Source organism: Callionymus lyra, chromosome 9 (assembly GCF_982586985.1).
Source record: "Callionymus lyra chromosome 9, fCalLyr1.hap1.1, whole genome shotgun sequence".
In the NCBI taxonomy this organism is placed as follows: domain Eukaryota; kingdom Metazoa; phylum Chordata; class Actinopteri; order Syngnathiformes; family Callionymidae; genus Callionymus; species Callionymus lyra.
This window is the reverse complement of record NC_141826.1, coordinates 16227501-16242361: the sequence shown is the minus strand read 5'-3', so window position 1 is coordinate 16242361 and position 14861 is coordinate 16227501. Positions and strand designations below refer to the sequence as shown.

The following is a 14861-nucleotide window of genomic DNA, read 5'->3' as shown; positions in this document are numbered from 1 at the left end:
TTGTTGCCATTTTATTTCCTTGTTTTTAAAAATAGTAATAAAAAAGTGTATCAAATGTAATTTTAGACTAATTATATTATTGTCATTGCACAGAAATAACACTGCAGTGAAACTGGCAAAAAGTATAAATATTAATATTAATACGTTAAAAATAGTGCAATAGAGTATCAATAAAATTTAAAAAAAGAATGTTTTAACTATTGCATAGAATGAATGTTTATAAAAGTATAAATATTAACAAGTTAAAAATAGTGCAATATAGTATAAATGAAATAAAAAAGATGTTTTAAATATTGCATAGAATGAATGTTTATAAAAGTATAAATATTAATATTAATAATTTAAAAATAGTGGAATATAGTATGAATAAATAAATAAATGTAAACAAGAGCCATTTAGGGCAGTTAATTGACAACAAATTAACAAAAAAATAATTTGTACACAACTTTTACATAAAAAATAAATATATTTTCAACAATTACTATATTTTTTGTCGCAAACATATAATTAGCATGTGCTAATAACATGCTAACAACATTAGCACACTGTCAATTAAGCACAATTGTAAACATACATATTGTTATCATACCTTTTCGTTCGCCAAATACAAACTGATATTTCGCCACTTGTCACATTGTCTCAGTTGACTGTGAGCTGCGGTTTTCGCCAGCCGTGAAAAAGTGCGATAAAGTCCCTTCAAAGCGTCCACAGTCATCTTCGTCACAAGGCCGCAGAAGTTTAATGGGTCACATCATCGCCAGCTTTGAACTTCCCGCTCGCTTCCTGTCATGCGCACAAGAGCGTCGGTTCGTCATCGATTGGTTTTATTTTTTAATATTGCCTTAAATTGTAATTTTGATGGATCTACCGACTCCTTTAAGAAACATCTTAAGACGTTTCTATTTGTTCAGGCTTTTCCTTGATTTTCTGGAACTCCTGTTGTGTTATCAGTTTTATCTTGACCTTTAAAGTATATACTTTATTGAGTATTGTTTTGATTGTTTAAGCGCTGTGTGACCCTGGTCTGGAAAAGCGCTATATAAATAAAAATTACTTACTTACTTACTTACAAAGTTAAAAATTATTCACAATTTGTGGTCTCAAATTAAATATAATCAATACATTTTAAAGTGTACTTAAATTAGCATAATTTCGCTTTAAGATTTTTTTTAATCAATAGAAATAGTTTTTACGATACACATTGCATATATTACATATTGTAAAAGTGTGAATTTAAACGTATTCCAATTAAATCAGTCAGTTTACCAATGTTAATAAAGATAAAGTTGTAGTTACCAGCTCTTGACACACGGTGTCGCCGTTGTCAGATAGTTTTATTTAGCCTGGAAGAAAAAATATATATAAAAATAACTTTGAATATCTATCAACTATTCAATTGAAGCATAAAAAATATTATGTTTTTAAACATTCGGGGTTTTTTTCAACATTATTCTGATTCTTGAATTGTTTTTATAATCCGTTTTATTTAATTCAAAATGGTTGTATTTTAGTTATGTATTATGTATACATAATATTATTATGAAGACTTTGGCTCTAAGTCATGTGACCCAAGTGTGGTGCATTTGCTTTATCTCATATTACAGTGTTTTCAATGACGTTGATGAAGCACAAGCTTACATATGTACATATCTTTGGATTAGTCCACGTGCCTTATGGCGCGTGAAGTGCCCACTTCCATGACCTGAGTGGCTGACTTGTGTAATCCAACAAGGTAACTCCGCCCCCTCAGCAGAGAGCCTTTTTTTTTTTTTCAGTTGAGGGAAAAGAGACTAGAAATGTTTTTAATCCAAACGCAGGAACGAGCGTGCTGAGACTAATCCGGGCGAATGCTCCGCTCGCAGCAGATGACCCACGCACTGCAGCTTTACAGCCACCGCCTGGAAACAGATATATGGAATGATAACGCCGTCCTCGCAGGAAGGGGATTTAAGAGGAGATTTATGGAAGTAGAATAAAAGTTCTGTGCGCCAACAACAGTTAATCCTGGTGTATTAAAACTTGTGCTCAATCCGCATCTTCTGCACCGCAGAATTTACTGCTCAGCCCATAGATCAGCAGTTTTCAATTTATTACTCAAATACATAAGGTTTTAGAACTCACTGAGAGCTGAGATTACATTAACATCCAAAAGAACCATGATAGTATCCATCCATCCACCCATCCATCCATCCATGCTCTTGTGTGTTCTCGTTTAGACTATCGTAACAGTTTATTTTCTCGTCTAAACAAGAAGGTTCTGTCTCCCTTGCAGTTAATACAAAACTCAGCAGCAAGAATTCTGACCCGCTCTAGTAGAAGAACTCACATTTCCATCAATCCATCCAACAATTGTAGCATTGTAGCAACAGTTTAATGTCTTTTGCTAATACGCTCTCTGTACAAAGACAAATTTTAGCTTGTAAATCTATGAGGTACATCCTCTGAACACTGTCATCAGTGAGCAGAGAAGCAGAATGAAGCACCAATGCTCCTACCCAGGTGCAAAACAAATAGACTCAAGGACTCATTCATTCCTCGTGCTATTCAATTGTACAATTCTGAGTTCGGGGGCAGGAGTGGAGTAAAAGTATCATGATAACGTTCTATGTTAATCTTTGTATCCTTTGTCTTTGTTATTTTTCTTTGATCTATGTTCTTTATCTTTATCTTTAGACTTAGATTTTGTCATCTTGTTCTTTCTCTTTATGTTCTTGTTCTTGTTTTATTTTTGATTTATTTTTTTTATGAAAAATTGTTGTATTTTCTTTGGCTATTGGAAAAAAACAATTTCCCGAAGGAGACCTCAATAAAGTTTTACCTTACCTTACCTTACCTCACTTCTTAAAATACTCTTTTTTTTTTTTTTAAATACACAAAAGACAAACGCTGAGCACTCAAGGGGTTAAAGCAGCAACATGTTCCTCAGTCCATCCATTATGTAGAATTACCTATTATAACACTTTTTATGACACCTAACCTAACATAGAGTGATTCAATAAAATTGAAATATTTTCACAATGTATTCTTTATGTTGCCAAATTGAGTTGTTGGCTTTTCCTGGTTAGTATTCATTGATATTCTTATTGAACATTGCAACTCTGTGAACCGAACCTCACGACCTTATTCAAGAAAAACTGCCTCCTACGGAGCTATAATTGAATTAGCTCCCTGAAGCTGGTTCAGCCCATCGCTAGTGTTCTTTTGGCCGATTCATGTACCTATTTTTGGGTTCTCTCCGCAGACGGGCATTAGTCTGGAGCAGCGGTGGAATTGAATTTCCTAGAGGAGCAATTCATATATACTGTTTGAGCCAAGAGACACGTGGGACGAATAGAATGAGTCTCATGATGAGAATATTGAATAAACATAACATGTTGTATTCTGTCGCTCCTGTGAGGTTATATCAATAAACATGCTGTTTTAATTCCTGTTTTTAACTTCATCCACCTCTTCTGTATTGTGTTGCACTTGTACTACTGCCTTATATTATTACTTATTTATTGATGAATGTTTATTATTAGTATCAACCAATGGCTTTTTTCATGACCCGTGGAAAGTATGGTGGCCTGAAAGTGCAACAGAAATGAAAAAATACAACAAAATGAACATTTCCTGAAACAAATTTACAATTTCGTAAAACCAGCGTATAATTTACTCTAAAAAAATGGACAAACTAAAGCAAAATGACAATAAAACTATAAAAAAATTACAATATCTTGAATAAAAATGTACAAATCCTGAAATAAAATAACAAAACTGTTTAACAAATTAACAAGCTCTGGAATAAATGTACAAACTCTAAATTAAATTTACAAACTTTGAAATAAATTTTAAAATTTAAAATTAAATTTACAAACTCTAAAATTAATGTCCAACCTCTTAATTAAATGTAAAAAGTCTGAAATAAATGTAAAAACTCTCAATTAAATTTACATTAAATTTCCTGAAACTAATTTACAAACTTGTCAAACAAATCTACAATTTTAAATTTGTTTCAGAGTTTGCATGTGGAACAAATTACAGTAAAATTGAGACCTAAAATTAAAAAAACAACTTAATGTCTTATTTATGGGTCAAAAATGTTTCTACATCTTCATTTATTATCATTTTATGTTAGAAAATGATCTCAGACGACCACATAAATACAATCAAAGGTCTGGTCAGTAGCAATGACATACATGACCCTCGTTTCCTGTTGGCGTGTACACAGAGCAGTATTTTTGGAAACACCTGAAGTACGTCAGGTGGTCATAATGCAGCGGCCAGAGGGCAGCCAGACATTTTAAGAACCTGAATTCTAAAAATGGTGGCGAGGAGTGAAATAATCTGGCAAGCTGTGTTATCGTCTGTGTGTGAAGGAGAGCTGTTTATTGAGTTTACTCTCAAAGCAGGTGGCTCAAGGATAATCCAGGTAAAGCCACTGCAAAGAGGAGAAGAAGAAGGAAGGGGGGGCAGGACTCGACACAGGCTAATTCTGGCCTCCTAATCCCGGTCCCATCCGAGCTTCCTCCTCCTCTTCCTGCGTTCAAACCCCTTCACTGAGCGTCCCTCAGCCTGCCCCTGGTTCTGATCACACACTCCCTGAACCTGCTCACTTCTCAACCCAGAATCCCCAATATTTGAGCTCACCTGGAGCAGCGACACACCTGTGTGAGCGTCACTGGAGAATGTAGCCGCGGCTCCGGCCAAGGACACAGAAACCATGGGAGATACTCAGAAGGTAGGATCTCCAGCTCTGGCGGCCAAACCACAGGTTAACCTCTTTTTTTATTTTTTATTCACACTTCATTGTCACTCATGATGATTTCTTTTTTAAACCAATTACAGTCTTTCATTTGAGCTAAAAGTGATAGCATACGAATGCCTAGACTAGAATGACTAGAAGCTAATCCTGGACTTAAATCTCCAGCTGGACTCTTTATGGGTCAGAACTCTTGTTTATTTGAATTAATGAAATCTTATGTTGTGAACATCATGACAAAAGAACTTATAAATGAGACTTTTTCTACGTAACACAACCAGACAAGTGTGTTATTACAAGTGTGTTATTACTGCTGAACTCCTGCAGGGCCTGCTCTCGGTCATCGAGAAGCTGAAAGGAACCACAGAGCAGGAGGTCAGAATAGTTCTGCTGGGTTTGGATAACGCCGGAAAAACCACCCTGCTCAAGAGTCTCGCGTCAGAAGATGTGAACACCATCACGCCCACTCAGGTGAGGGCGACAGAAATGTACTTTTTGATTCCTGATGTTGCCAGAAAACGCAATATTAAAAAAAATAATTAAATATAATAATAACAATGTGACTTTTTTACCATTTAAAGTGTAGTAGTTTAAATTATATTCATATAAACATACTCATTTTCACAATAATATATATATTTAAATTAATTTAATTATCATTTATGATTTTCTGCACATTATTACTACTAATAATATTTTATTATATTTAATTTTCAAATTATAAGAGGAATTTTGCCAATGTAGATCCAGGCTGTAGTTTGGCCTACATTTTTCTTTTATATTTCACCCATATTTACTTATACTATATAATAACACAGTACAACCATAATTCCATCCTCAAAATATTAAAATAGATATTCAGTAAATACATCCTCTTCAACAATATAACATTGCCATCAGAATATTAAACGGTTAAAAGTTTTATTACACTATTTTTTAAGCATTGAAATTGTTTTGGTCTAAAATAATGTAATACAAAATGTTCTATATAGAAAAGTTGAATATTTGTAATGAAATAATTTAATTGTTCATTATTATATATTATTATATTTTTTACAATAATTAAATTAGAGAATGTTTTAATTGGATGAAATTAAAAAAGGTTTTACACAGTAATTGAAAATCCAATGCAAATAACTGGAAGGTAAATGTTTTACATTAATATTTTTTTTTAACAAAAATCCATTTGAATTTGAATAAATGTTGGTATAATACCAGACAATACCAAAAGTAAGTAAGTAAGTAAGTAAAGGTTATTTGTAAAGTGTCTTTCTAGACCAGGGTCAGAAAATGCTTTGACAATAAAAAACAATACACAGTTCAAATATATACTTTAAAGGTCAAGACACATTAGACAAACACAAGAGTCCCAGAAAATGAAGGAAAAGCACAAAAAAGAACGTCTTAAGATGTTTCTTGAAATGTGAGTTCTTCTACTAGAGTACCGAGCTACCTGATCAAACAGTCATGTGATAGTGTATCCTGATTGGCTGAGAGTTCAATCAAGTAGTTCGGTACATTAAAATTGATTTTAAAAATAAGTTACTTTTTAATTCTTGGAATTAGAATATCAAACAATAGTGTGTAAAAGAATAATTTGGAAAAAAATATATATATATCTTTCAATACATAAATTATTGTCCGGGGGAAAATCCCTGACAATTAAAAAATTAAATTACTATATATTCAATTTTCTCTTATATGATATAATCCTCAACCAGCTCCTGTCCTGAATACAGGTGTCAACGGATGGTGTTAACAAGGTTCTGTAACAGGTGTTATAAAACACAAAGGTCAGAGTAAGGATGAGGTAAAGATGAGTCAAACACAGCGTCGCTGCTTCCTGGGCTGTCATTATCTTCCACATCTCCTGCTGCCAATAAGATTATAGAATCCATAACCCGGTTAGTTCGCGAGACATGTTTGAAACCGAAGCAACCGAAGGTTGTTATTAAAATGAAGTGAGCGGAAGGTGGCGAGCACAGCGGAAAGAAATGGTTAGCATGAAGGTAAACAAGACCTGACACATAACAACATCAACATGACTTGATCCTTCCAGTCTTATCCTGAGATTTGCTTTTCCTGCTGCTCCAGGATCAGTGCGTTACACAAGCTGCAAGTCAAACAGCACCTTCATGAAGGGAAGACAATACAAAATAACTCGTAAAAAAAATGATTGGATTCATCTCAATCTTACCTACAATAATTTTATTTTATTTCTATTGTTGCACATGTTTTTTCATGTAACGTGGCCGGTGTGTAGAACCATTTGAATTCATTACAGATGAATGTTCACGTCAGTAAAGAGAACTTTATTGATGCAGGAGTTTAAGATAAGCTGAGAAACTTGACTTGATACAAGAAGATGTTGATATGAAATACATGTTGGTTATGCTAGATTTAGCATCCAATCATTATCTCAATATTCTATTTATTGTTAGAGTTGTTGTTCAGAGTACGGATGGTACACATTAAAACCAGTTTAGGAAAAAGCGTTACTACGAGTAAAGCTAACTTGTAAATAAATGTACTAACTCTGAAATAAATATACACACTCTAAATTCAATTTACAAACTCTAAATTAAATTTACAAACTCTAAATTAAATTTACAAACTCTGAAATAAATGTACAAACTCGGAAATAAATGTGTAAACTCGGAAATAATTGTACACACTCTGAAATAAATGTACAAACTCTTAAATAATTGTACACACTCTGAAATAAGTGTACAAACTCTTAAATAATTGTACACACTCTGAAATAAATGTACAAACTCTTAAATAATTGTACACACTCTGAAATAAATGTACAAACTCTTAAATAATTGTACACACTCTGAAATAAATGTACAAACTCTTAAATAATTGTACACACTCTGAAATAAATGTACAAACTCTTAAATAATTGTACACACTCTGAAATAAATGTACAAACTCTGAAATAATTGTACACACTCTGAAATAAATGTACAAACTCTGAAATAAATGTGTAAACTCTGAAATAATTGTACACACTCTGAAATAAATGTACAAACTCTTAAATTTTTGTACACACTCTGAAATAAATGTACAAACTCTGAAATAAATGTGTTAACTCTGAAATAATTGTACACACTCTGAAATAAATGTACAAACTCTGAAATAAACGTAAACATTCTAAATTAAATTTACGAATTATATTTGAAAAATAAATTAGAAAAAACAAGACTCATAATAATATCAATGATATTAAGATTGTCATAAAACTAACATTAAAAGTTGGAAAACAACCTCAGAAACTGTATTAACGTCAAATACCATTTATAAAAAAAAAGGTAGTTGGTTTGCATCCCTCACCTGTGGATTCATCTCCAGGGCTTTAACATCAAGAGTGTCGCCTCTCACGGCATGAAACTCAACGTCTGGGACATCGGAGGTCAGAGGAAGATCAGACCCTTCTGGAAGAAATACCTCGAGAACACGGACCTGCTGGTGAGTGAGTCAGAGACATTAAACTATATCATTTGACGCTCTCTGGCCAAAGAATAATCTCCCTTTTTAACATCAAATATCGTTAATTAAGGTTATTAATAGCGCTGTTAACAAAATACTTACTAAATGAATGAACTGTAAAAGCACTTTGAGAAAACAGACCTCTGCCAAGCAGCTAGTTTCAACACACTTTTCCTTTTATATCTTCGCAATATTATTGTCTTAAATATGTTTTTAAAAATGAGTAAATACTATTAAGCTATAAGCTATTATGTTTACCATTTCAAATATTTATATCATTAAGTTAATATGGTCAGTAGGACAGCAGGGGGCAGTAATTGTTTTGTAGCTAACACACTATGGACTAGACTTTTGCTATGCTCTTTCTTATTGCGACAAATACTTCAAAAAATATTGTGGATCCAGATGGTAATCAGAACATGATGAGGAAAAAAAGTATTTTGCTAAAAAGACATATAGAACGAGGACAAATAAATGACATTAAATCAGATTTATCCCATTATTTACCTCACAAAAACAATGAAAAAGAAGTACAACAAGAAATATTTGAACTTAACTTGAACTTCTAATTAGTAAAAAATCATTTTCATGTTGTTATAAATTAATGGTTTGTCTAAAGATAAACTAATACATTTCTCTGCTTTTTGTTTTTCAGATTTATGTGATTGACAGCGCCGATAAGAAGCGGTTTGAAGAGACAGGACTGGTGAGACATGTTTATTTGAAGACAAAAATAACAGTCGACATAAATGAACAAAAAAAGATGTGAAACCGTCGTTTCGTTGCCAGATTTTGTTTGAAGTTTGAAACTCTGAGATGGTTTGGATGAAGGTCGTGGGTTTATCGTATTGTGCAGGAACTGTCCGAACTGGTCGACGAGGAGAACCTGAAGGGAGTCCCGGTCCTCATCTTCGCCAACAAGCAGGATCTGGCCACGGCGTCCCCAGCCAGCGAGATCGCCGAGGGCTTGAACCTGCACACGTACCGGGACCGCGAGTGGCAGATCCAGGCCTGCTCAGCTGTGTCTGGAGAAGGAGTTCAGGTGTGACTTCATGGAAACACAAAAACCTCATCATGACAGAAACACAAATATCTAATTGGTTATTGATAAGCATTTAATCAGCTTCTTAAATCTTCAGATTTGTATGAAAATCTATTAGGAAAGTCCATTTATTTTGGTCATTGATGGTTGTTTTATTGCAGAAATGTCACCGGATCATCAAAGGGATGATGACTTCAGACTCATGATATGTTTTATCGATCACAGTATTGATTGTTGACGGTGAATTGAGTAGTCGGTGAAAATTCATTTGAGTTGACAGCTACTGACAGCTTGACAGTTTTGAGGTAAATGGTAAAATCCCAGATCGAGCCACATGGCAACATATTTTAGATAAAAGGAGTGTTACTGTGTAAATGGGAAGGAACATCATTTTTAGGTTTTCGAAAGTGGAAGAGAAATATGCAAATTAAAAAAGAATAAAATATAGTAAAGGTCTGTTCCATTTTTTAATAAATGTTCCTTCAGGGAAGGTTTTACTCTTAAACTTCTACAAACAAAACAAAAATAAATGTGTTTAGGAATTACCTTGACTCGTAAACAATCAACTACTACTGAAATAGTAAAAATATAAAGTAAATAGAATTTAAATGTCTATTGTTTGTTGACGTTATTACATTGAAGAACCTGGAGTAGAGAAATGAAGAAAACAGAGCCAGAAGCTTCCCCTGAACAAGGGTTGCCAGATCCCGTACAAAATCAACATAAAACCTGCCAGAACAGAACATGAACCGAACCCAAACAAAGTTTTATTTATACTACAGCATTAAATATAAGCTAAAATATTATTTTTTACCAGGGCATAAAACGTTTTAAAAGAAAAGTTAAATTCGACTGCAACCTGAGCAACCTGGCAACATCGCTTCCAAGACGAAGACAGGGAAATGCACGTAAAAAAACAACAAATTTAAAATATTTGTTTTTCTAAATACTATGTGTATGAAATTTGTTGAAATTAAACTAAGCTATTGACAAAAATGACCTTATTAATTATTATTTTTTAATTAATACGTTTAATTATTATTAATAATGTATAATTTGTTCTAAGATGCATTACAGTGTTTTGTAAAGTTAACATGTTTACACTGTAATTTTAATTTAAAATGCTCAAATGCCAATTCTTTAAAATAATATTTAATGTTAATAAAAATAAAAAATGTCGTTAAACTACTCAGAATCAGAACCAGGATGTGTGGAGATCATTTGATTTATAAAAAAATATTCCAAGCAGAAAATGAATAACATATCTGAGCACAGAGTTGCTCAACTATATACACGACTCTTAAGAGTATCCTTTTAACGTTCATTTGTTAATATAGTTTGTTAATGTAACATTTCTGTTCCTCCGACAGGACGGGATGAACTGGATTTGCAAACACATCGTCAATAGGAAGAAAGAAAAAGACACTTGAAAAAGTCATTCCTGAAGAAATTCTCTAAAATAATTTCACCATCTGTCTTTTTTATGTTAAAGGATGTGTGTAGCTAACAACAGGATGTTAAACAATCAATGTTGAATCTCTGTGTGTGTGTCTGTGTGTGTGGAAATAACCGATAATGTTCCGTAGTCATTAGTCCTCTTTGTTTATTTAATAGTTGTTTTTCTGTTGAGCTTAAATATATATTTAACCTGAAAAAATGTTGCTGTTTTTTTTCTCATGGACTTATAAATACTTCTAATTTGTTGTGTTGTTGTGTTTTTATTTGCTTCATAAAAAAATCAACCTTTTTATTACATTTTGTTTTGGAATGGATTGTAACTCTGAGCCAAAAGGAAAAAACTCCCATGAGCCTCGGGAATAAACCGATGTTTCCCGATCATTTTGTCAGGATTACTCATCACTTGTATCTCAAAAGGAGGGATACCCAGGGCAGACCCAGGAATACATTGCTCTCCAATGTTTCCTGTTATATACTCTGTTTTTAAAACATGAAGTAATTAATGAAAGAACATATAGAACATAATATTATATTCATATATTGTAACATAATGGAAAAATTAAACCCAGTCAACTTCTATTCATTTTCTTTTTTGCGGCTTGAGTTTTTTCTTTATTTATATAATTTTTCGGGGTTCGGGGTGGCCCCCATTGTCAGAATGTGGCCCCACAATATTATTGCCCATCCAGGGATCACTTCAATGACTCGATAATGAAAAGAAAATGGTGCCATTTGAACATTAAACCCAATTTTCATTTCACTGCCTGTCTGGCGCTGAGCTGCCTTTGATGCATTCTGATCTATTTTCTGATGATTTCTCCTTCACTCAAGGACAGACGGGTCTCCAGAGGTGCAGCAGCCAGAAGCCCCCCCAGGCTTGTAGACCCACTGCTGTCTCCAGTCCTTCACGCTGACCTTCCTTCGGTCCTTAAATCAGCCATGTTGCCTCAATCTCAGCTGGATCTTTGGTTTATTTCGTTTAAAAAAAAAAACGAGTTTATGTGATAAATATTGTCCCAGAATCAATTTATTTTGTGGCATCAACACCAACATAACACACAGTGAATCTGTGTTGTCCACCCAGCAAGAGGACTCATTAAAACTGAATCATTAGCCACCAGTTCATGCTCTCACCGACAGAGGGCGGTATTTAATGATTGAATAATTCCCTCTTTTATTTGATCAAATTCTAACCAGAATAAATCTTTTTTTTTTATTAAGACATTAATTGAAGCTCATAAACATAAGCTCACAATATCCCCACCTTCAGCCAGAGCGGATATGCGTTTTAAAGTCCACTTCTAAATGTCACAATCTCATAATAGCTGCTTTCAAAACACCCATTGTAATCTTGGTGTGTTTCCATGGCAACGCTTGCCGTTACTCTCCATCCACCAACCATGGCTGTTTCCCTATCCTCCCTCCCTCCACGGATCCTTGTTTTCTTTCATGTTTCCAGACCTCGCTCAGTTTCTGGACCGGCACATCACAGGTAAGGTGCAGACACAAGAACATATTGTGTATTTGTGTGTTGTTGTGTGTCAGCGTCACCTTTTGTAACTCCAGCACTCCCTCCATGCATTCATGAGGCAAAGAAAGAATGATTTGGAAGTGCTAAAGATCTCTGGTTGTCCTGGTGTTCAAGATACAATAAGTAACAGAAAATCATTAAAGAATCATTATGGGCTGTTACTAGTCAAAAATAAAACTCACTCTGAAACTGATGCTGAAGTAAATAGTCCCATAAAATCTATGATATCAACCAATCCAAACACCACATTGAAGAGAAAAGCAAAATAAATAAATGAATTCCCTGCATTTATATGTGGATTTGGTTTTGTTTTAAATGTAATATAAAAATATTGGTTAAATATCTTTCTATATTGAATTCAAAAGGACAGAAATGAGAAAAGTGTAATTGTAGAAAATGTATGTTTGAATCATTGGAAGGAGAATAACACAATAAAAAACATTTTAGGCGTGAAGAAAATATTCATTTTGAAATGATTCAAGTTTTTTATTTTTTCAATATTTTAAAATAGAGTTTCAACATTTGAGATATAAAATTCAAGCATTCATTATTCGGATTGCGAAGGACGAAATGTATCAATACTTAAATAAATACACATTGAAATAATGAAACACATAAATAATTAAACATCAAAATAAATAAAAGTAAAAATGTATGGATAAATCAATGTATATATAGAGAGAAATACACTATTCTTTGACAAAAATAAAATCAGAAGTAATTTATGTATTTATTTATTTGGACATTTTGATTTTTTTTTATTTAATCATACATTTACTTATGTATTTACTGTATACAATTTTTATTCTTTATTATGTCAGTTATCGTCCTTCATATCAGGTGGCACTGATATACTTAAACACGTTTGATTCTTCAATAAATGTTGCTACCGGGGAAAGTTTTAATCTTTATTATGTGGCTGTAGAACAAAAAAATGTTTTGGTTTAAATGGGAACTAACTTTACTCATAAACAATCATATAATATAACATAAAATGACAAAAGCAGAGAGAAAAAAACAAAAAACCTGTTGTCATAGTTAGAGACTAGTACAGAATAATCCAAATTGACCTCATGAGGGCCACATAAACGCAGTCAAAGGGCCCGGGGTCACCATTTGTCAAGGCCTGAGTAATATTAAAAATGAAGTCAAGATAAAATCACATTCAGATTAATAACACTTTAAGGACAATTTGGTCATAACAAATTCTGTTTGACACCCCTGGACTTGTTGGTGATGGTGTTTTTTTATTTTTATCCTGTTGGGTTCCTTCCTTGGATCCTTCCCTTCAGCCTCCAAGGCCACACTTCTGGTTCCAACATGAATCCTTCGCCTGCTTTAAACAGGACATCCTCCGTCCTCCATCATCCGACGGCCGCCGCACCGGAAGAGCTCATGCAGGCGCACACCATCGTCATCGTCGTCATCTTTGCCGTGGTCTGCCTCCTTCTCCTCCTGGCGCTCCTCTACGCCTTCTTCTTCCACTGCTCCATCAAGTCTTCGCCCAAAGACTCACCTGCGCCTAAAGAAAGCTGCCTGGAGCGCGAGGACGCTACTTTTAAACACAGCTCGTCTGACGGACAGTCCGCCGGGAACATTATTTGACTTCCGTTACAGGAAAGAAAAATGTCTTTGGGTTGTTTCAGAGTCTATTTGAATTAGATATGATTGAAACAAAATGAAGATTTACTGCGTCAGATTTTTTCGTCCCTTGAAAAATATAGTTTCGCCAACAGGAACCAAATAATACACTCCAAGTTCGGGCCAGCAGAATAAATGTTTATTGTGCTTTTTTTTTTTTTTTAAATGGACCGTGTTTACCAGAAGTATAAATTAAATTTAAACAGTTCAACAATTGCAGTGCATTATGGGATTTGTCGAGTGAGTGCGGAAGGTGCTTTTTACATGCCAGCGGTTAATATGAGACTTCCTGTGGCAGGTTATTTAGAATTTGATCTTGACAGGTGATGTTTTAAATAAAGCATTCGAAACATTAATACGAAGTAAAAGTGCTGACTTGAAACTAGATCTGATTTCCATTCCACACAATCGTGTCGCCACAGCTACAGCAAGCATAAATACATGAATCTGCTTCTCACTAAAAAAGTACCCGAAACACAATTTCTGTTTTCTCACAGTTGGTGGTTTTTAGAAAAGTTGTCTCACAGCTACAAACCGGGCTCCAGTTTTAGGACACGGAGCACATGGCACTCTTGGAACAGTGGGAGTCACAGGAGCTGCTCCTAGACTCCAAGATGGAGTCCCTGATGTGGAACTGAGGGGAGTCGCCGTCCAGGTGAGGGTCTTCGAGTACATCCAGCAGATTGTCCTTATAGTGTGACTGAGGACAAAGAAAGATTAGAAGTTGTTGTATTTCTGTTGGTAGTAGGTAGCCGTTACTAGCTAGCTGTAAAGTAAGCTAGTTGTGGTAGTTAGTATAATTAGTAGAAGTAGTTGTTGTAGCTTCTTGTTTGTATATTTTATATTTTTCAGTTAAAATAATGTTTCCTCACCTTATGGACGGACATCTTTTCCACCTCCTCGTTGGACTCCTCCAGGGCGTGACCCAAGATCTCCATCTTGATTCGGTGAGAGCG

The 14861-nt window shown here is 34.2% G+C and overlaps 2 protein-coding genes and 1 long non-coding RNA gene across 3 annotated transcripts in view; 2 read left to right on the top strand and 1 right to left on the bottom strand.

The window, feature by feature from the left end:
* The first annotated feature begins 4702 nt into the window (after positions 1 to 4702).
* arl3l1 (ADP ribosylation factor like GTPase 3, like 1) lies at positions 4703 to 10705 on the top strand. The gene is made up of 6 exons (XM_087798638.1): positions 4703 to 4720; positions 5042 to 5212; positions 8096 to 8212; positions 8889 to 8939; positions 9090 to 9275; positions 10646 to 10705. The coding sequence occupies exons 1-6, from the start codon at positions 4703 to 4705 to the stop codon at positions 10703 to 10705; spliced, it is 603 nt and encodes a 200-aa protein (XP_087654764.1).
* Positions 10706 to 12156: 1451 nt separating this feature from the next.
* On the top strand, positions 12157 to 14282 carry LOC148072029 (uncharacterized). Its single transcript, XR_015712866.1, has 2 exons — positions 12157 to 12225; positions 13557 to 14282. It is a non-coding gene; the product is annotated as an uncharacterized LOC148072029 (long non-coding RNA).
* Positions 14283 to 14452: 170 nt separating this feature from the next.
* LOC148072028 (soluble guanylate cyclase 88E-like) overlaps positions 14453 to 14861 on the bottom strand; it is a 6947-nt gene continuing 6538 nt past the window's right edge. Inside the window, exons 17-18 of the mRNA XM_087798853.1 lie at positions 14778 to 14861; positions 14453 to 14605 (exon numbers count right to left, since the gene is read on the bottom strand). The exon at positions 14778 to 14861 is cut by the window's right edge and continues 48 nt beyond it. Of these exons, the coding sequence (XP_087654979.1) occupies positions 14453 to 14605; positions 14778 to 14861 (237 nt within the window). The remainder of the gene's footprint in view (positions 14606 to 14777) is intronic.

Excerpts from the sequence above, each read along its gene's own strand:
- arl3l1 (XM_087798638.1), top strand. Across the intron at positions 5,213-8,095 it reads ACACCATCACGCCCACTCAG|GGCTTTAACATCAAGAGTGT; the intron begins GTGAGGGCGACA and ends ATTCATCTCCAG. Across the intron at positions 8,213-8,888 it reads TCGAGAACACGGACCTGCTG|ATTTATGTGATTGACAGCGC; the intron begins GTGAGTGAGTCA and ends TTTGTTTTTCAG.